This window comes from Lissotriton helveticus, chromosome 1_2 (genome assembly GCF_964261635.1).
Source record: "Lissotriton helveticus chromosome 1_2, aLisHel1.1, whole genome shotgun sequence".
Lineage (NCBI taxonomy): Eukaryota > Metazoa > Chordata > Amphibia > Caudata > Salamandridae > Lissotriton > Lissotriton helveticus.
Genome location: NC_136058.1, coordinates 153869759 through 153896595, shown reverse-complemented (window position 1 = coordinate 153896595; position 26837 = coordinate 153869759). Strand labels below are relative to the sequence as shown.

The window sequence follows — 26837 nt, the reverse complement described above, 5'->3', positions numbered from 1 at the left end:
TTCACTTTCTACTGCCAGCTAGTGCTGGATCTCAGCAGTGTCCGTAAGTAGAAGATAATAGGATTTAGTTCCAGCCATTCTATCTGTGAAGTAAATTAAATAGTTCTAAAAAACCTAAGAGAGATTTGAAATGTATTTGTACATGTATTAATTAGAGGAAAAAATACTCTACGTTATAATCGCGTGACAAGTTCTTACTTAGCAATATGGGTTAACTTTACCATATAAGACAAATACTCAAACCTTCTTTTGGACAAAGCTTGCAACAGCAATAAAATGTGTTATTTTACATGATACATGCAGAGACTGAATCCTGTTCTGCAGGCTTCAGATCCCTGCAAATGTCAAAATACAGGAGTCCAAATAATGAAAAAGTACTTCGCTCTCTTCTCAAGTACAGCAAGGATAGATTCTTTCATACTTTTAATTGGCAGAACAGAGGATGAAGTGTGTGAGCTCTCTAGTCTCAATGCCGACCATTTGCCTGCTACTTTCCTTTTTAGATCATTGGTCTCCTCAGGAATCCTTCATTTTCCCTTTGCTATCGTACTGCTGTCCCTTCGAGTATCCCTACCTCCTTGTGCAGAATTAGCTACTGGAACCTACCCATTTGTCCATAGGCCCTCTTTTTAACTGACCTGGCCAGGCTCTAGTCCCACACCCTCCTATTGGATTCTGGAACTGTGATTTCATCCATCACTTTCTCAGTCACAGGAGCCACCTAGTGTTGCTTTACTTTAGGCTTCCCCATCCCTTCAGTGTTCCTAGTTCTTTGCTGCAGCTGCCCCTTATGTTTATGTTTTCCCGGGTTCCATCTTTGCTGGTTCATTGTATCTGCATCTTCTTGCCCCCCATGGTGTTTGGGCACATACCTCTCTTGGGATGGACCATCTGCCCCACTTCTGTAACCCTGCAGTTCACTGTCAGGCCTCATAGCCCTCACTATGTCTTCATGTGTGTCACGCATGGATACAAGCCAGGTAAACACCCCCACTGTGTCCAATTGCTGGTTTTGTTGATGATGCAAAGCGTTCTGTTAAAAGGCTGTGCTGCACATGTCGCACAGCAGATTGTGGCTCAGGCAGCAGAGTTTCATGACATCCTGATATGGCATTGCGCTGTCCCAAAAAGTAATTTCTTTGTCTGTCGTGCCCCCATCATCATGTGTTCATAAACTGAGAGTTCCCATAGCAAACTATGGTCTTGGTACTGTGGAAATGTAGTGTCCAAGTTCAGGTGCTGCGTTATTTGTACAGATCTTTCAGCCGCAGACCCCACTTCTCATCCATACCTCATTTATTCTCCATCTTGGGGTGGTAAGTTCGAATTGCTACAATGCTCCATGACCATGTCAGAATACACACCTCTCTGTACCAAACAGTCCCCTGTTGGTCAGTGTTATGTCCTTCAGTTGATCAAGCTTTCTTAGCACATACTTTGTGTCCTCATGCAATGAAAGGAAAGTGTGTAATAGAATGTCATAGATGAATCCCATACAATGCACAACAAGCCTATCTATGCCCAGCCACACATGAATAGTCTTATGTTACAGTAGTTCAAAGTTCTTAATATATGTGCAAGTTTATCCGAAGTACTCCATTTACTGAAATAGAAATATTAGCTTAATTATGTCACCTTGTTTAGCAGGTCAAGGCCTCTGAGGTTTTTTTTTTACAGTCATTGAGAATAGTTTCCAAAAGCCTATTTTTTATTTTAATGCAGGCATTGTTGTGGATGAGTTGTCATACATTTTTGTACATAGTATCTTTCATTCATAGTGTAATCTACAAAAACATAATTTTTACTCTCCTTCACCCATCACTTTCGTTTTATTTTCTGTACTGATTTGTATCGCATAAAGCTTCAGACTGATAGAGAAATCAATTTTCTCCCATTTTCTTAGAGCATGTCTTGTGATTTCCGATCTGAAGTCCCTCCCTTAGACCATGGACCTATCTATGTGCGTGAAAATGGGCGGCTGCACCTCGTAAATGATCCTTCTGACAAAAGCGGAAGTGCTGTTCAGAAGCCGAGAAGTGGCCTCCGGCTGTTCTCCAAAGGGTTCTCTGTTGAACTGTGCCTGAAGAAAGAAGATGGCCATGCACGACAAAGAACTGACCACTTCATCTTCACCTACACCAAAGAGGGCAGTCTGCGGTACACCGCCAAGCCTCTCTTCAACCTGGTGCTGGCCTTCATCTCGGACAATGTCCATCATGTGGATTCACTGCTGGACTTCCCTGAACAGATCGCAGAAACACTTTTCTCTGCCGCTGAAGGAAGGCAGAAGTTTGTAGAGCCCGTTACAGGACTGGGGGCTTTACAAAAGTTTACTGAAGCTTATGGAAACAAGGTGCTTTCTTCATTGTGTTTGCGGAACAGGTAAACTTTCTTTTTGATCCCAGATCATATTTTAAGGTATGGTCCGTTATTCGTGAAAAAAGACTTACGGACGTCACAATAGGGGAAATGAGTGTGAAAACCCTAAACAAATATTATTTCATTTTAGTACTGTAGAAAACAGTAGCACAACTCTTAGTCTTAAGTTTAGAGAAGTATTTTGTAGCCTAGCATTGTGTTTTTCGTGTAAACAGGGTTCCCAATCCATAAAACAAGTTGGAAATGTTCTCCTGTTGGTTTCCTCCTACATTTGGATTACATTATTGATGTGTTCGGGAATTCATAAAAGCAAATATAGAGAGACCTCTGTCAGTTTATGGTTGATTACCCGTGTATTGCCTCGCAGTGTATGTTTTCCTGTGTGTGTTTTGGCATATGTAACCATATATTTGTTGGTCTGTGTGGTGTAATGACTACATACATGTATAGTGGGCTGTTTGAAAGGATATTTTTATGGGTAGTTTATACTGCCTGGTGCAGTGTGGTGGTTGTATATCTGTTGGTCTTTGTACATGGGTGTATGCCCATCTAGATGGCATTTGTGCAATAGTGTCTGTAGATGTATTGGTTTGCTTGTGTATCAGTAGGTGTGTTGCTTAGTCAACATTAAGCCTGGACGTAGTTTGCGTAGCAGCACTACACGTAGCTTCACGTAGTATACTTTAAACTTCGCGTAGTACACGTAGTCTGCTTAGCGTAGCTGATGACACTGTGTACTTGTCTGTACTATGCAAAAATTGCAAAAAGCTTTCTGTACATGACCAGATACGAGAAAATAAGTATTTCTATCTTTATATGTTAAAGTGCATATAGTACTTTCACAGTGGTGAAACTGAATAATTAGCAAGCAGTGGGAGATGTGATGATTTTGGGATCCTCCCTAACCTAGGGAGAGTACCAAACAGATGCCTTGAAAACAAAAAAGCACATCTTATTGAACGATTTAGTTGTGTTCCCATCCTCTTAAGACAAACCCAAACAGTTATTGGCAAAAAAACATTCCCAACCAAAGGCCCTGCAAAGCATTATGGGATGAGATTAGCAGTGGGCAGTGAATATTATATAGTATACAATATCAAAAGAATTCTACAAAGAGCTGCAGTTCAACTGGTGGTTACTAAATGTCCCTCACAAGTCAAATGCAAATGCTTGATGAAAGGGTTTCAATGGTTTTGCATTTGATTTGTGAGGGACATCTAGGGACGACCAGTGGAACTGCAGCTTGATGTAAGAATAATTTCAATGCTTTGCATTTGACTCGTGAGGGACATCTAGGGACGACCAGTGGAACTGCAGCTTGATGTAAGAATAATTTCAATGCTTTGCATTTGACTCGTGAGGGACATCTAGTAACAACTAGGTGAACTGCAGCTCTTTGTAGAATTATTTTGATATTGGATACTATAATATTCACTGCCCACTGCTAATCTCGCCCCATAGTTTTTTGCAGGGCTTTTGGTTGGGATTGTTTTTTTGCCAATAACTGTGCTTGGGGTGGTCCTAAAATGATGGGATCGCCACTGAAGTTCAACAAAATGTGCTTTTTGTTCATGCTCTTTGTGTTCAAGGCATCTGCTTGCTGCTCCCCCTAGGTTAGGGGGGACCCCAAAATCATCAGCTCTCTCATTACCTAATGTTTTCATTGTAAAAGTTCATTTTTGTGAATTCATTATATGCTGTTAAGCATGTAAAATTGTGTTTTCAAAGCATCTGAGAATATTGTTGATCTAGATGCTACGCTACATGATTAAGCATAAGTTTTGGTACTGTACTACGTGCAATTTGTGCGAATTAGTACACACTTTGCATGCTCCGTCAGCGTAGCGTAGTCTTAAGCCCAGGGTTAGTCAACATATGTGCATGTCTGTGTGATCTGTAGGAAATGTGCATGAAAGTTGGGTTTCGTCTTGCGGCACCATATAAAAGCCAATCCTACTGTCTTTGTCAGTACTTGTTCTTATGAATTTTTAAGTGGACAGCACACATTTAACAATTATGGTGAAGGCGCTGACAAGGTAGAACACAAAGGAAAGGCTGTTAAGAAGGCAAGGTAGGCTGTGCAGTCAAGGGCCAAATACAAAGAATAGTAAGATAAACAGTCATTGCTATAGTTTTAGATACTTTAGTGGGAGAAGAAAGGGGTAGAGTGTAGTTTTAGTACTACATTGACCGATACATGTGCAGGAGTACTCTGAGAATGTTGAATTATTTAACAAATACTTTTACAGTGAAACCGTAGATGCACATCTCTAAGTGAATAACCAATAATAGAACAGAGAAGGCTACAATTCATTTTACTTAAGAAAGCATCTGCCTTAACCTTGCCAAACTACATACATTTGAGGCAGTGCGACTGGCATCTATGCGACTACAAGTTCAATAGCTAAATAATGAAGTATTTGCATAATCACAGCTGATACAAGTGACATATTTGTTAGATTCCTCAGACTGTGATGTGATCTAAGATCTTGTTCACGGTAGAAGAGTGAACTAGATACACCTTGATTTCCAAAAAGGATGTGACGCTGTTCCACCCAGGCAAGCCTGGTGTGGAATTTAGGATGGTAAAGCAGATTATGAACCATCTAATTTTACTAAAAGAACCCGCAGATAAATCTAGTCACATACACGTTTGGGTAGTCATTAAATTATCGGTTAGGGTCCAAAGAAAGGGCGTGTTGCCAACACCAACCAAGGTGTAAAAAAATCCAACAAAGCAAGAAAATACTGAGACAAGCCAACTGCAACTACAAATGCGCGGGCGATGAAATAGTACTCCATAATCGGCTGGCAGCCATGAACTCACACAGGAGAAATATATGGAATTTTAAAAGGCAACAAGAAGATTCCCAATGGCTGCATGTCTACAGTCTTCTAATCCCAAGTAGTCAAGCAGAATTTTGGCTATATATAAAAATGCTGTCCTGGCACGGCCATGACCAGAGAAATGAAGTTCCAAGCTACACATGTTTTAACCATGTGAAAACACTGTACTGCTAATCTCCAGCACCCTTCCAGACTACCGATGATTGTCTGCAAGTACAGCAGCACTCTCACAATGGCGACTGGAGAGGGTGGGATTGGTTGTCACAGCAAAAGAAACGGTCTCTGAAGCCCGAGGTTGTTCTTTGTAACATGGTCGAGTATGGGAGAAATGGCTTGGTCAATTTGCCTAGGGTTACGATTCGGGACTGGGTGAGCACGTGTTGCTCTGTCATGACATTGCGCAATTTAATAGCCTGGATGTGGTCCTAAGCTGTATTATTTCTATGATATGCTACTCATATGTCTTGATAACTTTTACTGCAAAACCCAATAAAGCCAGTTTATCGAAAAAAGTGAATGCATTTATTGAATGCAATTTTCCCACCTTAAATGGTAAAGATCTTAGTGGTGTGCTGCCAGGTTGGAAATCATGAAATCCTGGTTGCTTCGTCTCCCCATTTCTCCATAGTCCCCATTCTGCTCTTTACTGTACCCCACCGCTGTACTAGGAAATGGTAGATTATATACATGAGGGTACTTTGAGATGACAAGTGGTTAAAAGAGATGTTGATGACGGTTTTCATTTTTCTACACAGGCATCTCGTTGTTTCTGAAAAGCTTGAGGAAATCCAATCCTTCCGAAAGCTGACTTGTCTGGATCTTTCTTTTTGCAAACTCGGAGATGGCCACGAACTGCTTGAGCATCTCACCACTGAAGCCATGTCCAGGTATTCCTTTTTTACCAACCATGGAAAGTGTTAACTAACTATACTCTGTAAAGTCAAGGGATTGCTTTGCATTTTCTTAATTGTAAAACATTTTTCAGTTTCAAGATTGACAGCTGCAGTAAATCGTGATTCATAAGAACAATATTCATGTCATCATATAAGTCAGTCTACTTGCAACTAATTCCCAGGACATAACTACACAATACAAATGGCACATTTGTCTGTTTTTGAAATCTTTCTTACAATCTTATTTAATAGGCACTCTTCAGGCTACTAAAATGCATTTTAGCAAGGAAACATAGCATTATTAGAAGTTTAGTTCAAATTGATTCTTATTAGGGAAATCCAGACACTTTCTAAATGTAATCTTGATCCCACGTTTATAGTGAAAATATTGCCTTTAGCAGCCCTTACTAGGGTTTCGTGTTTTACCCACCAGTGCTATAACTTTCTAATAGCACAACCTAAACAAATAAACAAAGTATCTGGAAAATACTTAAATGAGTAATTACAAAAAGAGAGTGTTGGTGATCCAATACGGTCTATTCCAGTTTAAACTCTTGATAAAAACCCTGCCAAGCTCACATATAGATTCCACCTATAACCAATTGTAACTGAACTGTGAGGCAGTGCAAGACGTCAATGTATGAAACCCTGCTGTAGCTGTTGCCCACTGAGGTGCAGCTGCCAGGGGAGGCAGCAAGTAGCTGATTTGTGGCTGTGGCAGTGCTGTGCCCCACTTGAGGCTTCTGACAATGGGATTTTTTTTTATTACAACCATCAGCTTTGGCATGCATTCTAAACTCCCAGATCTCTTAGTAACGTAGGTTCATTAAGCTATCTTTTGCCTTGTTTTGTTATTCTTAAGTTAGAACCTCGGGCATGTTAGCTTGGTAACAGTTAATTAACTCACATTGTAGGCCATATTCACCAGTCACTTTTGTTTCGACTCCCTGAGTAAAACCAGCCAGTTTGGGTAAGCTCTATGTTATAATTCAAGATGTCCTTCAGTTTAATTTGGTGGATTTTTTTTGGACTATCTCTTTGCCGCTTTTTAGGTCTCGCCTATGCAGCGCGCTTGCGCTGCATAGGAGACCTTTTTGAATTGATTTGCTTTTTCTGCCAAAAACGTGTCCGCTTTGCATTGCTTTCAATGGCAACGCGTGTACCTTTGGTGATTAACTTGCGGGAGCAAGCTTTGAAACCATCTGTTTGTAATTAACTTTCAAACAGATAGTGCCCCTGCTCGCTCCCGCAAGGGAAACGCTGTGTGTACTCTCGGCCACATTCCCCCACCCCTCCCACTTGTTTCTTTTCTACAAGGCTTCCCACCCCTTTCCCACTTCCTGCTGACTCCGCGCTACTTCCTTTTTTTGTCTTTTTTTCTCATTTTAAATCAATATTTCCCTTTTTTCACCACTAACCTCGATTTCACCACCCATCTCTTTGTCCTCGAATTTCCGACCCACCTATTCCTAAAATGGACAAATTGATGCGAATGAACTGCAAAGGTGCCTGACTCAGTCCGGCAATGCTGGCACCTACAAACGTGAGTACAAGTGTATTCTGCGTGCCCTTTGTTCATGTTTATTAATTTATTTTTGGTTTTCCATGTGGAATTAATAGTGTACCTCCGATATTGCTTTATCAAATGAACGCAGCGTTGTTTTTTCCTCCTTAAATCTTTGTGATTGGGATGTTTAGTTTAACCCTAGAGTCTTATTTGTGACGAGGGACTGGTTTTTCCTGTAGCTCAAGTACATTAGTGAAATCTGAGCGTCGAGTTACTGCAGAAGCATTCCAGGAACTCCGCGGTTGCTCTGAATGGGTGTGAATTTGCACTGTACTTCGAGGCTTGTCGGCAAATGGCTTAAAACCCCTGGGCAAGGCAGACCATTAGACATGACTGAAAAAACCCTGCAAGAACAGTTTCGGCTTGGGTGTACCGTCATGTTTCTTTGTGTGTCTTGCTCTTAGCACCTCGCAGCTAACTGCTGTGAAGTTGTTGTTTGGGAGAAAAAAACAAGCAAGCAAAGGTCACGATTACGTTCTTTTCTCAAGGCTAAGACCTTTCTGTGCAATAAGTGTTATCAGTCATCATGCCTTATTAACGAGAGATTGCAGGCGGATTACTGCTGTGTGCAAAGTCGACTGTCTTGCCCTGAAGTACTGGAGTGCAGTTCTTTGACAGAGTTGTTCAGACTTTCACCTTGCTAGCCTGTATAAAAGCCTCTCCCTGCCTCTGTGTGAGGCGCACACACTCTCGCTCCGCCTTTTATGCCATGCGAGCGAGCAGAAATATGGCCATAATGAACTATATACTAAAACACTTAATGACCCATTAATTACTACATTGCACAGGTACAGTTCCATTATTATAGCCTAAAAGCCGACTTAGCTTGAGAAATTATAACATGCCACCTCACAGGTTCGGTGTTAAAATCACTTTACAGAGGATTACTATAGTTCATATGAAAAGAAATCTCATCATTGCTAATATAAATACAAACCTCTTTCCCTCTTCTATCCCGCAACATACCCTTCTCTACCCAAATAACCGAATAACATATCCACCACTCAAATTGCTTCATACTTCACTATACTAATTTTCAACACTAATCCTTTATGGGTTCCGGAGTAGCGTCCTACTCGCCAGAAAAGCGCTTCAACACCCATCAGGGGTAACGGGTGCTACATAATAAACTGACTATTATCCACCACTCAAATTACTTTCATATATCACCATACTAATTCAGCACTAATCCTTTGTGGGTTTCCGGAGTAACGTGCTTCAACACCCCATCAGGGGTAACAAGCGCTATATGAATACAAACCTTTTTTTTCCCCTCTTCTATCCTTCTGCTGTCCTAACCTATCAACCACTAAAAATGTACTTGCTTGTTTCACTATACTAATTCAACACTAATCCTCAATGGGTCCCGGAGTAGAGTGCTACTCGCCGAAAAAGTGCTTTGACGCCTCGTCAGGGGTAGTAAGCGCTATGTAAATGCAATTACAATACAATGCAATACAATAAATAAATGTTTGCTCCTATGACTGCCGATAGCTTCTATTGCTTAAGAATAACAATACCTTCTTTCTGTATAGCGCCTGTTGCCACGCTATTTGTTTCTTCATAGCGCTAGTAAAATCGTGATAATGCATCCGTTGAGTGAGGCTTTGCTAACATTTTCAAGCAAACACGTTGGAAATCGCAAAGTCTCGATCAGAAGTCCCATTAAAAAAAAACCAATCAAAAAAGAGAAACTGTGATTTTGTAGACCTCACGCAGATCTCCAAGGCCGGGGTAGTAATCTGCCCGAGTGTCATACCCTGACAGCGCTGCCTCTTGTGTGACACCGTCAATCAGTCAACTTATAGCCAATCATTGGTTGCACTGTGTGACTTGTGGGGTCCAGCTTTGAGGGGTTCTATACCCCAGCATGCAATGTGCGTTAGGTTAGAAAGCTAGAACTGAATGAGTGGGCCACACAAACCAGCATTCACCAGCGGCTAGATTAGGCTGACATCTGTAGCCTGCAGGTTGCACTGAGTTAGCGTCCTACAGCAGGTGTGAACACGCTAAATTATGATTCAGGGACCGTAACGAGTGATTTGCAGGCTTCACTCTGGTATCTGCAGCAGGGTCTTTGACTGAGTGACTATCCTCGCAGTTAACTGTCTCACTTGTCTAGTAGGGAGCCTTGATGAAGCAGCAACTAACTCTACCTAGCCCTATGGCCATGATTCTCCTCTTTGCCCTTGGGCGGCATAAGTGCCAACAGATAATCTCCTCAGAATGAATGTGTATTTTCGTACCATGCTTATTCAGTGAAAAAATACAGCTATTGAGTATGCCTGCTAGTTCGACATCCGTCTGAAAAGCGCTCCAATGCCCCTGGGCCATGCTTGGGCTATGAGACATCATTAAAAATCAAAAGATTAGAACAAGCATTGGCATAGCCAATAGGTCTCGCCTTTGGGACCTTATAAGTGTTTAGTTATCCAGCACAATATCCTTGGTGCAACAACATCAACTGTCGCATGGCTAAACACTTATAAGGTCCCAAAGGCGAGACCTATTGGCTATGCTAATGCTTGTTATGGATGGTTACCAGAACCGAACCGTTTAGGTTTTGTCTGACTTCCATGACTTTGTACAGTGATAAAATGATGCTTCTAGCCATACATTATATGCTTAATTTAATTGAGGTTATTGTTTATTACAGTTCCCAATAAGCAGTAGCTCGATATTTTGGACTTTTGAAAGGCCATTATATCCTTTTTACGGTAGACTTTGTCAAGTATCACCAAATCTGTAACCCAAATGAACTATTCTATTGCTCTGTGCCATTGTCTGGACTGTGAAGTAATTTCACCTCCTCTTTTTTTGAGGAAGGTGGTTCTGTTGTGTACTGGCAACAACACTGTAATATTTAAATAGAGCAAGCAAGGAGCCCAAGTGTGCTCACTTTCGCCTCCTTGCTGTGGACTTAAAGGACGGGGATCTATGCAAGACGTCACCTTTGCCAATGTCCATCTAACGTGAACCAAGAAGATGAACATGCTCAGAAGACTCCAGCAGGTTGTGCGTGAGTATAAGCTAACGCTTGGGCCTCAACCTTGAGCTTCGGACCTTACAGTCTCGCATTGGGTGACTTTGATGACCACTTTCAAATGCCCACCAGATGGTGGCAGAGGTAAAGAGCGACAAGGGGATGTCTATCTGAACTGCAAAGTAAGATCCCTATTATTTCAAGTTTGTAGTACCCATTTAATTTTATTGTGCTAACATAGAAATCCTACAACGTTAAGCTAGTGATTATCACAACGTAAATTGAGGGTACTAGTCTACAGTGAAGCATATTTTCTTAAGTGCTTTTGTGCATGTTATCAGTCTAAAGACATGTATGTTTCTGGTGGATACTTCTTCCTGCAGATACAATACATATCCTCCAAGTGGCGAAATGGATCCACGGGTTTTCCTCCATGCACTAGCTCAATAGGGTACCCAGGTGGCGCCATCTCAGTCCAGCCATGACTCCACTCGCCAAGATGTTTAATGGTGCTGTAAAATGATATCCCTTTCAGACACGCATAGCATATGTATGTGGCCTTCAACTCCTCTTCATTGATGCACTTGAAGGCCATCAGAAAGTAAGTGTCCAAATTATTTCTGGCAAAGACTCACAGGGATACAGTGAAGCATTCCTCTTCAACTTCAGGCACGTCCTCTTAAAGGAAACGATAAGAAAAATGTTACCACAAAAAAAACACCGAAGGTGGCATAGGAAAGAGAAATCCTCTTTTTCCTTGAGAAATATTCGGAGCTTGTGATGCTGTTCACTGATGCCAGATATTCATAACACTAATGTGCCCCATTCAATAGAACAGCAGGAAATGTACCACCATAGTATTTCATATTAACACCTATTACAAACGACATTAATCACAGGGGGATTTTTGTAGATATATCAGTTCTCTATCTTTATTTTTAGAAGATATTTTGCACTGATTTTCGCAACATTTCCTTATGGAACTATACTGCAAGACCCCATTTCTCTTTACACATCTTCATTTATTTTGTTTTTGGGCACAGATAATTGTTGCCTCCCTCTCCATTTCTGTAGTCCATATCTTTGCCATTGACAACAAATAATTGATGGTCCAGATACATTTGTTGACATCAGGTACTTCATATTTTTATTTTTGATTAGTTCCTGTTCATTATTTTTGCTGTTTCAAGCTCCTAAAAGATATCATACTAACTAAACCTCTAACTCATACACTATTACTGATCCACTACACTGTAGTCCCTGCCCCCACTACATCTTCAACAGAGCCAGCACCTCCATCACACCCGTACTCTGCCACACAATCAACTGCTCCATTGAATCCACCACCTTCCCTGAAGACTAGAAACACACAGAGATCAACCCCCTGCTGAAGAAATGCTCTGCTGACCCGACAGACCTGAAAGAACTACAGACCCATCTCCCTGCTCCCCTTCGTAGCCAAAGTCTTCAAGAAGGCCATCAGCGCCCAACTCTGAGTTCATCGAAACAAACAACATCCTGGACTACTCCCAATCTGGATTCAGAAGCAACCACAGCACCGAGACCGCTCTCCTCGCTGCCACAGACGACATCCGCATTCTCATCAACAGAGGTGAGACCACAGCCCTTACACTTCTGGACCTCATTCCTCACCGTGTGAACACAGAGAGTCAGACTTCCACCTTTTCTCTCAGAACCCACATAAATCAGCTGCAGAGTGCCACAGGGCTCCTCCCTGAGCCCCACTGACTCCAACATCTATATTGCCCCGCTCGCAACCATTGTCAGAAACCACAGACTCAACATTGTCTCCTATGCCGACGATATCCATCTGATTTTCTCCACTGACGTACCCACAGCCACCAAGAACAACTTCCACCTCGGAATGAAGGCAGTAGCCACCTGGATGAAGGACAGCTGCTTCAAGTTCAACTCAGACAAGACCAAAGTCCTTATCCTGGGCCCCACCCCCTCCGCCTGGGACTGCTCCTGGTGGCGCGCAGCACTCGGAGCCCTCCCTTCCACACACCTACGGACCACACACGAAACCTCTGTACTTCAAGACCTGGCTCTTTGGTTAAACAGAAAATACCCCCTTCAGCACCTTGAGACCCTCACAGGTGAGTAGTCGCGTTTGACAAGAACACTGATTGTTTTCTCAGCCCTCAGATAATACTCCCCTGAGACTATGCATAGGACTCAAGCCCCCCCACCTCCGCAGGACCTTTGACTCTTCTTGGAGTGTTTCTCATTTTATGTGTGAAAGTCACAAGTGAGAAGATTATGTATGATCATGTATAGTGAGCACATTCTTTATTGAAATGGCAAAAAATACTGGAAGGTTTTCCTGGAGTCTTGCTTGGGAATACTTGCACGAGTTTGTTTTTAAGGAATGTAGGGACATAGTTCAGCACCAGTGGCGCTGCAACAAATTTCAATATGAGGGTGCTGACATCAATATATTACCAAAATATCCTGTTGTAGTGCACTGTTACTTCAGAATTGCAAACAAGTGCTTTATTTTTGTTTTCCTAACTGCTGATATAACGTGAAATATGTTTGTTCATTTACAAGTATGTACATTTTGTTGTGTGTACAAAAATATTTCATTGGAAATCTTTCATTTCACTCTCCCGGTACCCCAGCAAGATGGTCACATAGTTTACTTTAAAAAGTCATCTCACTGCAGTCGAAAAGAATTAAAGACCAAGTCCCATGGTAAAAGAATAAGCAGTATTTGTTAGAATACATAGCCTGACATTTGTCCTGTCTTTGAAGCACTGCAAATGTGACAAGATAAATACAAAATGTAAATGCAACTTTATTTATTGCTCTTTCACCGCCCACCAGAAATCTGCTGGCGACACCCAGTTGGAGAAACCATAGTATAGACAGAAGGGAGAATTAAGATGGTTATACAGAAATGTCCCAGTTCAAATGTAATGAACCAGCTCATGTGAGGCAGCCAATGTTATGTGCACGTGATTGCTTTCATATGAAATGGACAATCTGTTTTTTCTCATATTACTTGTTTTCCTCCACCTCCTCGCCAAAGTGTGGGCTTCATGCTCCAGTCCATCTTAAATGTTCTCATTGGTTATGTGTGCTCTCAGTTTCGTGCTCACTTGATAGTGATTTTAAATCATGTCTTATCAAAGGCCCAAATAATTGTTTATTGTTGTTTCTACATTTGTATTTCCGTTAGATCGTTTTGTTGATAAATCAATTTCTGTTAATCCTCTCTCTAAAACATCATACATGTGAACCTTGTGTGCAGTACTTGGACAAATAAGGAAATTGATCCGGAAGTGCAGTTCTGCGGAGGTGGTATTGGACAACTGTTTCACTGCTTTGTGAAGGGACAATGTTCGAAGCCGCTTAGAATGTTAGCTCTGCTTCTTCCCAGTTCATTCAGCATTCAGAAAACGTATGGAAAAGTCTAGAAACATCAAAGTTGTGAGCAGCCAAAATTCACCATTTATGGAAATAACTAAGAATTGCCTGGCACACTTCAGTGAAGGACTATGTTCTAGCCTGAAACTTTGACAGAGTTTCAATCAATCGATCAGGGTTTTATAAATCGCGCTACTCACCTCTGAGGGTCTGAAGGCGCTGGGGGTGGAGGGTGCAGCTCCGGTTCAGTCGAACAGCCAGGTCTTGCGGTTCTTCCTGAAGGCGTGCAGGGTCTGGCGCGTCTGATGTGGAAGGAGACTCTCCCGTTGTGGTATTTGTGTCCGATGTTGTGGAGGAATTTGTAGGCGGGGTGAGCAGTTTGAAGGTTACTCTCTTCTCGACTGGGAGCCAGTAGGTTTGGGGTAAGTAATCTTAAAAGATGCAACTCCGCGTATATGCATGTTGGGGAGAAGCTGAAATAACAAAGCGGCATAGATCAGTGGAATTACTGATGTATCAGAAGGCAGGAGGAGGGAAACATTTAGGAAGCCCACATCCTGGAAGGGTATGTCTGTTAATGGAGAGCCTGGTCAATACTACTCCTAATCCTGCAGTTTTGATGGTTGAGGACAGCGTTAATATAGCAACATAACTCTAAGGAAGCTACAGTTAATGCCTTGCTGTAGTTGAATGCCCACTATACAGACAGGATAGGGTGACTAAGAAGCATGAATGTTAAGTGACCGCATGATCATAGCAACACAAGGACAGGAAATGCATGGAGAAATAGAGATTCTTTGGGATGCCTTAGAGAGGGATAACAGGAATATGATTCCCATTGGTGCAATACACCTTTCTGAACAGTTCTCAAAATGTTCAGATTAACAGTTCTAAACTATGAAGAGTATGTTTTGCCCTTGCAGCACTATTTTAAATTATAATAGCTCATTGATGTCATTACCCAGACTGACGGACCTTATACAGAGCTATCTGACCATGACCCTTAAGGGGAAATCTGAAATAAGCTATTGGACCGCATCATTTGTATACGGGACCTTAGGCTCGCTTTTGGCATTGCCAAGCTTCCTCGCTGAGTTTTGAGTGATTCAGAACCGAAATCCAGGGTACCACATCTCAACATATTACCTCAGACATGGTACAACAGAATGGATATTACAAAAGTGATGGAGTTGGTCGATTCAGTGTTTTGAAACAAAAGGATCTATTGATTAGTGCCGTCAAAGCATCCATCATTCCATTCCATCATTTTAGCTCATTTGCGTTGTCATGGAAGTGCAGCTGTTGTTTAGAATTGGCTGTAGCAAATGCAAATAAGGCTGTTGTACCTATTAATGTAGAAGCTACTGATGCAGCTGTGGATCGACATCCACTGACTGGGCCAACAAGGCTGAAGTGTTCGAGGCATGTGGGCTGCTAAATTCATATCTAGTGCATAGATCGCCGCCTAGTGTTGGGTCCGGATGATTGCACATTGTTGTCCTGGAAGAGTCTTCGAAGTATCACGAGATAGGTGGCTCCTCCCCTGGACTACAGTGCGCATGGGCATCGGCTCCATCCCCAGATTGTTTTTTTCCGCCATTGGGTTCGGATGTGATTTCGACGCCTCCTTGTCGGAATCAAACGTTTACTTCCTTAAGGCCAAAAGGCCTTCGATACTCGCGTCGGTATTGTTGCGAACGGTCCCGAGCATCGTCCGACTCTTCGCGTCGGACTTCTGGGGAGTTGTTACTCTTCGGACATCGAGGCCCTGTACTCGCAGCGAGACACCGACGACATCATCATGGAACGGAGTCCGTTCAAGCGCTGCCCCGTGTGTGGGTCCAAGTACCCACACATCGACGTGCATCCAGTTTGTAATAAATGTCTCTCGCCGGATCACGACGAGGACAACTGCATGGCCTGCTCCAAATTCAGGTCAAAGAAAACTCTCAAGCATCGGCGCGCGGCGCGCCTTGAGGCCTTGCACGCAGCACCGGCACCCGACGACATATTAGACGACCCCGCAGAAGACGGCCGAAGCCATCATCTTCAGATTTCACCACCATCAACGGAGGTCGAGGCCGATCCAGATGAATACATCGAAGGACAGAGCCAAGACCTTGAATACGTCGATGAGGTAGGGGACGACGAAGAAGTCTTTGGGGCCGCGGAAGATAGCTCAGGGGATGAGCTATGCCCTGAAATTTACTCGACTCAGGCTCAGGTCACGGGATCGCCACTCGGCCTTACCCACGACCCTGCACCGATATCCCCAGCCCCGCCTTCGGGCCCGGCCACGGATACACCGGAGGAGCCGTTGTTGCACGTATCGAAACTGAAACCGCAACCAGTGCAGTCGACACCATCTAAGATGGCCGACGTCACGCCTAAAACGAAACCGAAACCTACGGTCTCCACGACATCTAAGATGGCCGAAGACACGTCAAAAACGAAACCGAAACATACGGCTTCGACGACGTCTAAAATGGCTGACGTTCCGTCCAAAATTACGAAGCCGAAGAAGGCCGTCGAGTCATCGGCGCCACATGCGGTGGCCAAGGACACGTCCTCGAAGAAGGTAGTCCATCACGTCTCGACGGCTGGAGCGTCAACCTCCAAACAGACGGTCGAAGCGAAGTCTACTACAGGCCAAGATCCGAAAGCCGGAGCCAGTACTCCTCGGCACAAAGACACCGGATCTGCATCGACGGCGTCGGCGCCTAAGAAAGCTGCAGGGCAGCGAACCGTTGGAGTAGAGGATTCATCGGTGCCTTCTTCTGCCACGCCGAAGGCCTCCATAGCGGTCGAACATGAAGCATCGGTCGTCAAGCCCTCGGCTTCATTTACTAAACAGGTCTCCAACTCGCTCAAAAGGATTCGGGAGAAAGCCCTGCCGTCGACAACGACTGCGCCATCGGATCCGAAACCGATGGAGCCACCGGCCAAAAAGGCGACAAAACTTATCTACACACTACCGCCAAAGGTGCCACCAAAAGCGTTTGCACCCCAAACGGTGCCGTAGGCCTCGGGGACTTCGGAACATTCCACGTCCGGTGCTCTTTTGCCTCGGCAAACAGCATCTGAAGACGACAGTGAGCATTTTATCGATGCCCACACAGGGAAAATGACACTTTATAAGAGAAAGATCAGTTCCCAGCCACTGGAGTCATTTGTAATTCCACTGAAAAAGAAAAGGCAAACACAGGACATTCCTGCCCTTGTTGAACCTCTGCAACCTCCCCCAAGGAGGAGTCCAACACCTTCACCCAACCAATCAGGGGGTGAGGATGATGACCAAGATGAACAGTACAACTTCCCTACTGGCAATGACCCTGATGCGAATCAGGACTCGTATGACGACGCTGGGGACCAGGGAAGTCATCAGGTGGTGCAGGACCCACAAGGCTTTGGGCCACGTACGTCACCAACTGAGGATTCAGCAGCTTTCAATGCTTTAATTGAGAGGGCAGCTGCAAATCATAATGTAGATATGCATGCTGACCCAGTGGAAGAGGATTTCCTCTTTGACACTTTCTCTGTCTCCGAAAGAACAGTCAAAACACTTCCTATGTTGAAAGGTGTCCTTAAACATGCGCCAGAGATCTTTAAAGAACCTACAAGAGCGAGAGTGGTAAACCCACGTATTGAAAAAAAATACAGGCCTGCGCCTGGGGACCCTGCCTATATTCGGGGACAGTTGCCTCTGGATTCGTTGGTGGTCGCAAATGCCCGCAAACTCCCAAACAACTGGTGAAGCTCCTCCCCCAGACAAGGAGTCGAAAGTGCTTGAGGCATCTGGCAAGAGGGTGGCTGCGCAGGCTGCTAATGTATGGCGTATCGCAAACACACAGGCACTGTTAGCGCGTTACGATAGGGCGCATTACGACACCCTAGAACAGCTCCTTCAACATCTGCCTGATGAGTATAAAGAAGCTGGAGAAATGCTCATACAAGAGGGAAAGCTTATCTCAAACGCTGCCATAAAATGCGCACTTGATGTAGCGGACACAGCGGCTAGAGGAATTAACACTAGCGTCATGCTAAGGCGCCAAGCCTGGCTTCGTATATCTGGATTTAAGCCTGACATCCAAACTACAATCCTCAACCAGCCAGTCAATCCTGACAGACTGTTTGGTCCAGATGTAGACACCACACTTGAAAAGATTAAAAAGGACAACGAGACTGCTAAGTCCATGGGGGCACTTCAATCACAACAGTTCAGGGGCAACACTTTTTGTCGCTCAGGTGCGCGTAGTGTTACCAGAGGACACATGGGACAACAAACACAATTCACGAAAGGTGGTGCGCAATCCTCGTACCCCAAGCAAGGTAGAGGGGGTTACCGAGGTAACAGTGCCAAAGGCAGAGGGAACACCAACTCCCGTTCCTCTGCCGCAAACAAACAGTGACTCCCTGTCACTGCCCCCCGACCATCCAACACCTGCCGGGGGAAGACTCCAGCAGTTCCTGCCGGTTTGGTCGTCCATCACCACGGACAGGTGGGTGAAAAAACTAATCCAGTACGGGTATTGTTTGGAATTAACATCCACTCCTCCCAACATTCCCCCAAGGCACCGTCCTATGTCGGCAGAGCACTTGCACTTATGGCAGCAGGAAGTGCTAGTAATGCTGCAAAAAGGAGCAATCGAACTCGTGCCAGTGGACGAGGAGGGAACAGGGGTCTATTCCCTGTACTTCCTCATCCCAAAAAAGGACGGATCCCTCAGACCCATTCTGGATCTACGCCCTCTCAACATGTATATACTGTCAGAACATTTCCACATGCTGACACTGCAACAGATACTTCCCCTTCTAAGCCAAGGGGACTTCCTAGCAACCTTAGACCTCAAAGATGCTTACTTCCACATCCCACTCCACCCGTCCCAACAGAAAATACCTCAGGTTTACCATTCACAACAAGCACTATCAGTTCAAAGTGCTACCCTTCGGAGTGACTACTGCCCCCAGAGTGTTTACGAAGTGTCTGGCGGCGGTGGCGGCGCACCTCAGGAGACAGAACATACATGTATACCCGTACCTCAACGACTGGCTCGTACAAGCAAAGTCGGAAACACAGTGCGCCTCACACATGTCCCGCACTATTCAACTCCTTCACAGTCTGGGGTTCTCGCTGAATTACCCAAAGTCGCACCTTCAGCCAGCCCATGTGCGGCAGTATCTGGGAGCGACAATAAACACCCTGACGGCTATGGCTCAGCCAAACGCAGTCAGAATCAACAGCATTCAGTCACTGATCCAAAGATTCAGACCGCATCACTCCCTGCCAGCGAGAGTGTTCATGCAGTTGATAGGCATGATGGCCACCTGCATCTTCATAGTCCCGCACGCAAGGTTGCACATGCGCCCCCTCCAAGAATGCCTAGCAAATCAATGGACACAGGCTCAGGGACAACTGACAGACCTAGTGTTGGTGACCGGTCGAGCATACAACTGTCTGCATTGGTGGAATCCACACAACCTTTGCAAGGGACGACCGTTCCAAGAGCCTGTGCCACAGATTGTCCTAACAACGGACGCATCTCTCCAGGGGTGGGGAGCGCATGTGCTCCACTACACGGTGCAGGGACTGTGGTCAACCCAGCAACAAACATTGCACATCAACTACCTAGAATTGATGGCAATCTTCATGGCGTTGAAGTCCTTCAAAGTACATTTGTGCAACAAGGTCGTGTTGATCCGGACGGACAACATGACAGCCATGTACTACATCCAGAAGCAGGGAGGTACTCACTCGCCACAGCTGTCTCATCTGGCTCAGAGCATGTGGAAGTGGGCCATTCAGAGGAACATCTTCCTCATGGCAGAACACCTCCCGGGCAAGGACAATCAGATGGCGGATCTGCTCAGCAGGTACAGCCATCAAATGCACGAGTGGGAGCTACATCCATCGGTGCTCCACCCGTACTTCCAGCAGTGGGGTCATCCACAGATAGACCTATTTGCCACAAAAGAAAACGCAAAATGCCAAAGCTTTGCCGCCAGGTTCCCTCACCCGGAATCGCAGGGGAATGCGATATGGATGAACTGGTCAGGCAAATTTGCGTACGCTTTTCCCCCAGCGCCTCTCATTCCGCTGGTGGCAAAAAAGCTAAAGCAACACTCGATGACTCTCATCCTGGTTGCTCCAACATGGGCACGCCAACCATGGTACACCACGTTTCTAGAACTTTCCGTGGTACCGCATCAAAGGCTACATCTCACATCCTGGCTCTTGACGCAGAACCATGGCGACATTCAGCATCCAGATCCGCAACAGCTCAATCTGGCGATCTGGCTCCTGAGGTCTTAGAATTTGGCTACCTCAACCTGCCTCCAGAATGCATGGACATCATTCGGGAGGCAAGAAAGCCCACAACCAGAGCTTGCTATGCGGCAAAATGGAAGCGGTTTGTCATCTACTGTACTACCAACAATATCAACCCGCTAGATGCATCCATTCCTAACATCATCTGCTATTTGTTACATCTTTACAAATGCAATCTAGCTTACGCTTCCATTCGGATACATTTATCCGCCATAGCGGCTTATCTCCAAAATAGGCAGCACCTCTCCGTTTTCAGGGTGCCTGCCATTAAAGCCTTCCTGGAGGGACTGAAGCGAGTCATTCCTCCGAGAACGCCACCAGCTCCAGTGTGGAACCTCAATGTGGTCCTCACGAGGCTGATGGGTCCACCCTTCGAGCCACTGCACTCCTGTGAAATTCAATTTCTGACATGGAAAGTGGCTTTCCTCATTGCTATTACATCGCTTAGACGCGTGAGTGAGCTGCAGGCGCTCACAATCCAAGAGCCTTTCATCCAAATACATTCAAACAGGGTGGTGCTACGCACTAACCCCAAATTCCTTCCTAAGGTGGTGTCACAGTTTCATATCAATCAAACTATTGACCTACCCGCATTCTTCCAAAACCCTCAAACGGTAGCTGAGCGAATGCTCCATACACTGGACGTTAGGAGGGCGTTGATGTACTACATTGACAGAACACAACACTTCAGGAAAACACAACAACTTTTTGTTGCCTTCTCAGCACAGCACAAAGGCAACCCCATTTCCAAAGCGGGAATAGCCAGATGGATTGTTAAGTGCATCCAAATCTGTTATCAAAAAGCTAAGCGCACTTTAACAATACCCCCAAGGGCGCACTCCACACTCAAGTTGGGGGCGTCCATGGCTTTCCTAGGGAACATTCCTTTAGAGGACATTTGCAGAGCAACCACATGGGTCACACCGCACACGTTTACCAAACATTACTGTGTGGACGTGCATTCCAAGCAGCAAGCAGCTGTAGGGCAGGCTGTTCTCAAGACACTTTTTCAAGCTTCTGCAGCTGGCATGGGCAACCGCCCTTAATGGGGGGACTGCTATGTATTCTATGCACTAGATATGAATTTAGCAGCCCACATGCCTCGAACTGAATATGCTACTTACCAGTATGCATCTGTTCTTGGCATGTAGGGCTGCTAACATTCATATCGCCCTCCCTCCTCCCCGGTGCCCGTAGCGGCTGCAGACACTATCTTGCATTCATCATTAGCATGGACATCCTTTACACTATTTCACTCCATCTCTGCCACAATGGCTAAAAACAATCTGGGGATGGAGCCGATGCCCATGCGCACTGTAGTCCAGGGGAGGAGCCACCTATCTCGTGATACTTCGAAGACTCTTCCAGGACAACAATGTGCAATCATCCGGACCCAACACAAGGCGGCGATCTATGCACTAGATATGAATGTTAGCAGCCCTACATGCCAAGAACAGATGCATACTGGTAAGTAGCATATTCATTACCTGGGGTTGATAGGTCCCTCGTCATGGCCAAGCAGTTTGAGATAGGCTTCTTTTCTCTCTGTTGAACACATGTATCTAGTGCCTGTCACTTGCTCAGAAAAGCTGAATAAGTGATGGAACTCTGCTGCGAGGGTTCAGTAGGTAGGTGCTTGCTCAAGCGTCACATAGTCATACCTGTACACAGGCCACCCCCTGACACAGAGCAGTTTTATTCTTTCATGAGCTATACCTCAACAGTGGGCTTAACTTCAAATTTCTGAGTGTGTGACCAGAGAAATAGATACATTAAGAGTGGCTCATTTATTGCACTGGAACATCGGTAAGGCTTTTATTACAGGTTCAGCCAGAAGCTGGCAGCCCCTGCCACAATATAGGACCAGTCCTGTTCACATTAAGCGATCCTGATTTAGCATTCAAGGGTAAAATCCTACTGTAGTACTTCTTATGCAAGCGGCCTAAATGGATAGACTCTAGCAAGTGGACACGTGCCCTATCTCTGGGCAAAAATGATTGGACATCATTTATAAAGTGTACTCCAGATTAATTAAAATCATTGGTGTTTTTGTTCCGCAGACCTTTTATTACAGAAGTAGAACCAGGCTAGTTCTACTGATACAAATTCCATAAAATTGTTCACCTCTCACAAACCCTATTAATACATGAAATAACGAGCATTTGCAATGCAATAGGTCCTACATTTGCAAGTGTTTTAGCTATTGGCATTGTAAATGACAAATACTTTTATGTATGTCTTTTGCAAACCAACATATATATATAAAAGGCATTGTCATTTCTAAAGCCAATAGCTCAAAGACTGTCAAATGCGAGACCACTTTAATGGTGGCCACACACCTTTCTTTAGACGCTGCCCGCCGTATTCAGGTTGCAGCGAGCTGCATCTAATGATAGGTGCGCTGTCACCATTAAAGTGAAAGCAAGGCTTGCGGTGCTTTTACAAACAAGCATTGGCATAGCCAATAGGTCTCGCTTTTGGGACCTTATAAGTATTCAGTTATGCAGCACAATATGTTTGGTGCAACATCAACTGTTGCATGGCTAAACACTTATAAGGAAAAGGTTTAGCCATGCAAGAGCTGATGTTGTTGCACCAAGGATATTGTGCTGCAAAACTAAATACTTATAAGGTCCCAAAAGTGAGACCTATTGGCTATGCCAATGCTTGTTTTAATAATGTTATGCGCTCTGCTATCCGTCCAAGCGGGTGAGGTTTGCGTTATAGCAAACCCCATAAATAAAGAAAATGAAGTACACGAAGGGATAAAATGAAAGGAGCGTATTAACAAAAAAAAACACATATATAACACAGGCAGTGAAGGAAAAGAAACTTGTGCCAGTAAGATACCTCGAGCGGAGCACATGGGAACCGACTCCCTATTCTAAAGCGACAGATGCCAGCATCGCTTACTAAAGCTCCCCATAAACTCCAGTAAAAAGAAAACCACCGTTTGGAATTACTACACTTCAAAGGGCTGTAGTTGAAATGTCAGAGCGCCGCTGACTCAAGTATGGGGCGTCTCAGGGGAGGACCATAACTCGGAGCAATTACTGTAAAGCTCTTACTTCCCCGAATGCTCTAGCTTCATGGAGACCCCTTAATGTACGCGGCGCCAAGTTACCTCAGCGCACACCTCATAAAACTCAAAACGAATATTGTTTATTCTGACTGAGGTGGGGAGAACGTATGAGTATACATTTTACTTAAATGGAGTAATGGCTGAGGTCATAAATAGGACAAATTGAAGTGCCGCCCTGACAGCCATTTGTAATTTCAGCCTGGTGCTGTTTTCAGGCATAGTTGGGAATTTTACAGTACTGTTCTGCAATTTTTGTTTTACATTTATTGGCTTTAATGCATAACATTTCGAGTAATATTTGACACAGGCTTTGCACAGTTTTACATTGAAATCTGTTACACTCAACAACAAGCGCACGCGCCTCGCGCCGCAGCAGGGGGAGGCGCGCTGCTCGCGCAGCGCCAGGGTGGAGGTTGGGGGCCTGCACGATTCCCTTGCGGGAGCGATAATTGCTACCATATGGGGGTGCTCGCTCCCGCAAGGAAATCGCCACACGTGCACGCGTTGCCATTGAAGGCATAGGAACGCGTGTACCTTTTAGCCTGGAAAAGGCAATCGATGGCTACAGGTCTCTTTCCTATGCATCACATGCACGCTGCATATGCGAGACCTAAAATAAAGCATTTGTTTGTGAAGTTCACAAACAAATGTTTAATTTTTTTAATATAAGCGCCCCATGCTGTGCTTTCACTTTAATGGCGGCCGCGCCCCTATCTTTAGACGTGGATCACTGTAACCTGAATACGTCGAACAGCGCCTAAAGAAAGGGGTGTGGCCATTATTAAAGTGAAAGCATGTGAAAACAAAAAAGGTTTCGTAGCGCCATTGCTAAAGTTAAAGTGGACCACGCTAACAAATACAATAAATGAAGAAGCACTGCAATAACAGAGGACCGCACTGGCAAATAAAATAAATAAAGAAGCGTGGTCGTTATACTTAAAGCGGACCGTGCTGCCAAAGTAAATAAATAAAGAAGTGAGGCCACAGGAAATAAAGAAGCGCGGCCTCTACTGTTAAAGCGGACTGCTATTACTAATTAAAATATAAAAGCAGACGGCGTGCTGCCTTGTAGGAAAGCACGTCGTGGGTGGACTAGAGGAAAATCCTTAAAGAAGATAGTGCTCACAGACTAGATAAAGCAGCCTGCGTAGCCACACAAGTAGCATATCCAGTCCTCATGAGAGGTTACAAATGTCGACAGGGTGGTACCAATGAGGGACTACGAAGCCTATTCATGAATCAAATGCAACAATTTAGAAAGGGCAGCAACAGGAGCAATTGGAAATCTGGGAGGGAAATGGGCAGAGCTTCTAGTTCCCACCTGAGTACAGCATGCCTCACAGAGCAGTGCATGCGCTGCCCAGGCTCAACCTAAAAAATTTCCTTAGACCTATTACTTATATTTCCTTCCTCTCAAAGTACAACTCTGTGGGCTGTGTATTTACTTACAGCAATATTAATTATGTAACTTGGGAGTGCCTCCCCCACGTAATCCATCCACAACCGTGATGCCAGACTGAGATGAAAATCTTTTTCCTGTACAATTGGCTCACTGGTTAGGACTTGGCAGATGTGGGAATGTAATAATCTGAACTGATTTGTCTGAGATCATTTTGATAAAGGACAGGCAGTTGGTAGTCGTTGAGTGCAATTGCTGCCTGGCGAAACAGTTTTGCGCCAGTGGAGGATGCACTGTACAACGTTGCCCAACAAGAAAACTATAGTTGCCAGAAATCCTTGAGTTCTCATGTCGTTTGGAAATTGTGACCGTCATCTTGAATCTTAAGGTATATCTTTCCACGTGTTTCAAGGTGTCCTTGCTAGACAATCTTGCTATAATAGTGGTTCAGACAGAACCCTGCACCTGGGTTTGTACGGAGAACCATTGTACAACATTTACTTCAGAGCACAATGTTCAGCAATCAAATCAGACTTTGCAGGTATTGGGAACCTCTGATTTTTGAAGGTTAAATACTTTACAGATGCAGTCACAGAACTGAAAGGAACTAACTTTATCATTTCAAAGGAACCTAAGTTATTTCTCTCAACTGTAGGTAGTTATCTTATCAGTAGAGAAGGAGGATAGTTTAACTGTTATGCTTCAGGTTTGGACATATCAGCTTCTCTTAAACACAAAGTGGGTTACTCAGAGATACCCCAGAGGTATATCATATCTACTGCTTGAGTAGATGCCATGTGTCACACAGCAGATTGCTAAAGATATCCATTTGCTTTTAGATCCACAGATATCAATGCCTAGCAAAGTGATAAGTAAGAGGATGATATCCAGTGTCTATTTTCTCTCTTATTTCATTACCCTTTTGCCGTTTTCACTATTGGCCTGCAGTGCTGGGAGGTGGTGGGTGCTGTGAGGAGCAAAAGCATGCATTGCTCCCTTGGGATTTAGAGTACAAGGTTAGTGCTCTCTGTCAGCCAGGATAGCTTCTTCCCTGCCTGTACGATCTGCCAGTACATTCTGCATCTTGACGCAAAGACTGGCAACTGACCGAGTGGTCCTAATGCTCACCAAAGTAGATGAAAGAAAACGCGTCAGAAAAAAAACAAATACAAAAGTATATTGGTGTACAGTGTTAAACTTGTTTTTAGGAATAAAATGTGTTTTGATTAGCAGAATAATATTATTTAAATACTTATGTACACAATGATTTGGGATTTTGTGTGTACTAGTAAGTTAACCAGTTACAAGAGGCATGGCTGGTACATTTGTTTGACCACAGGCTCTTATGCAACCATCCTCATCTCACCATTCCTCCTTCTGCATAAGCGACAAGTTTCACTTGTAATCACACTACGAGAACATATATATATATATATATAATGCAATATTTTGGTGCTGTAATTTTGTGCTACATATTGTTTTTGTGTTTTTATTTTTAGTCTTGTTCAACTCTACTTGAAGGATAATGGTCTTTCAGATGCAGGCATTCGGAAAATGACAGCTCCAGTTCGAGTATTGAAGCGGGGACTTCAAGAACTTGCAATTTTAGATGTATCTTGTAAGTTTAGTACCATTTGTGCCTTTTTCATATTTGTCTCTTTAACTCCCTCTATACTGGTCTTTAAAACTGTTTGCATTAAGAATTCACTTCTTTCTTCTAGTACGTTGTCTTCTTTCTTTAACTGTTTGCAACTAGAATGATCTATGATGTAAACATAAAATCTGCGGTACTACATACTTCACCACACTTTAGGAATGGTAAGTGTTCTCACACAATATGCATACTCCTATCACCACTGATAAAATCTCAGAGACTTAAAGTACACACATTGCCATCAGTCATACTCAACCCGTAGTTATTAGATTCCAGTACGACATACCTTTTCGTAATCAATATATACATGTACAT

At 44.1% G+C, this 26837-nt stretch overlaps 1 protein-coding gene across 1 annotated transcript in view; it reads left to right on the top strand.

Moving 5' to 3' along the window:
- LRRC42 (leucine rich repeat containing 42) overlaps nt 1–26837 on the top strand; it is a 135177-nt gene that overhangs the window by 47068 nt on the left and 61272 nt on the right. The window contains exons 2-4 of the mRNA XM_078673450.1: nt 1904–2382; nt 5982–6113; nt 26368–26486. Of these exons, the coding sequence (XP_078529576.1) occupies nt 1907–2382; nt 5982–6113; nt 26368–26486 (727 nt within the window). The 5' untranslated portion in view covers nt 1904–1906. The remainder of the gene's footprint in view (nt 1–1903; nt 2383–5981; nt 6114–26367; nt 26487–26837) is intronic.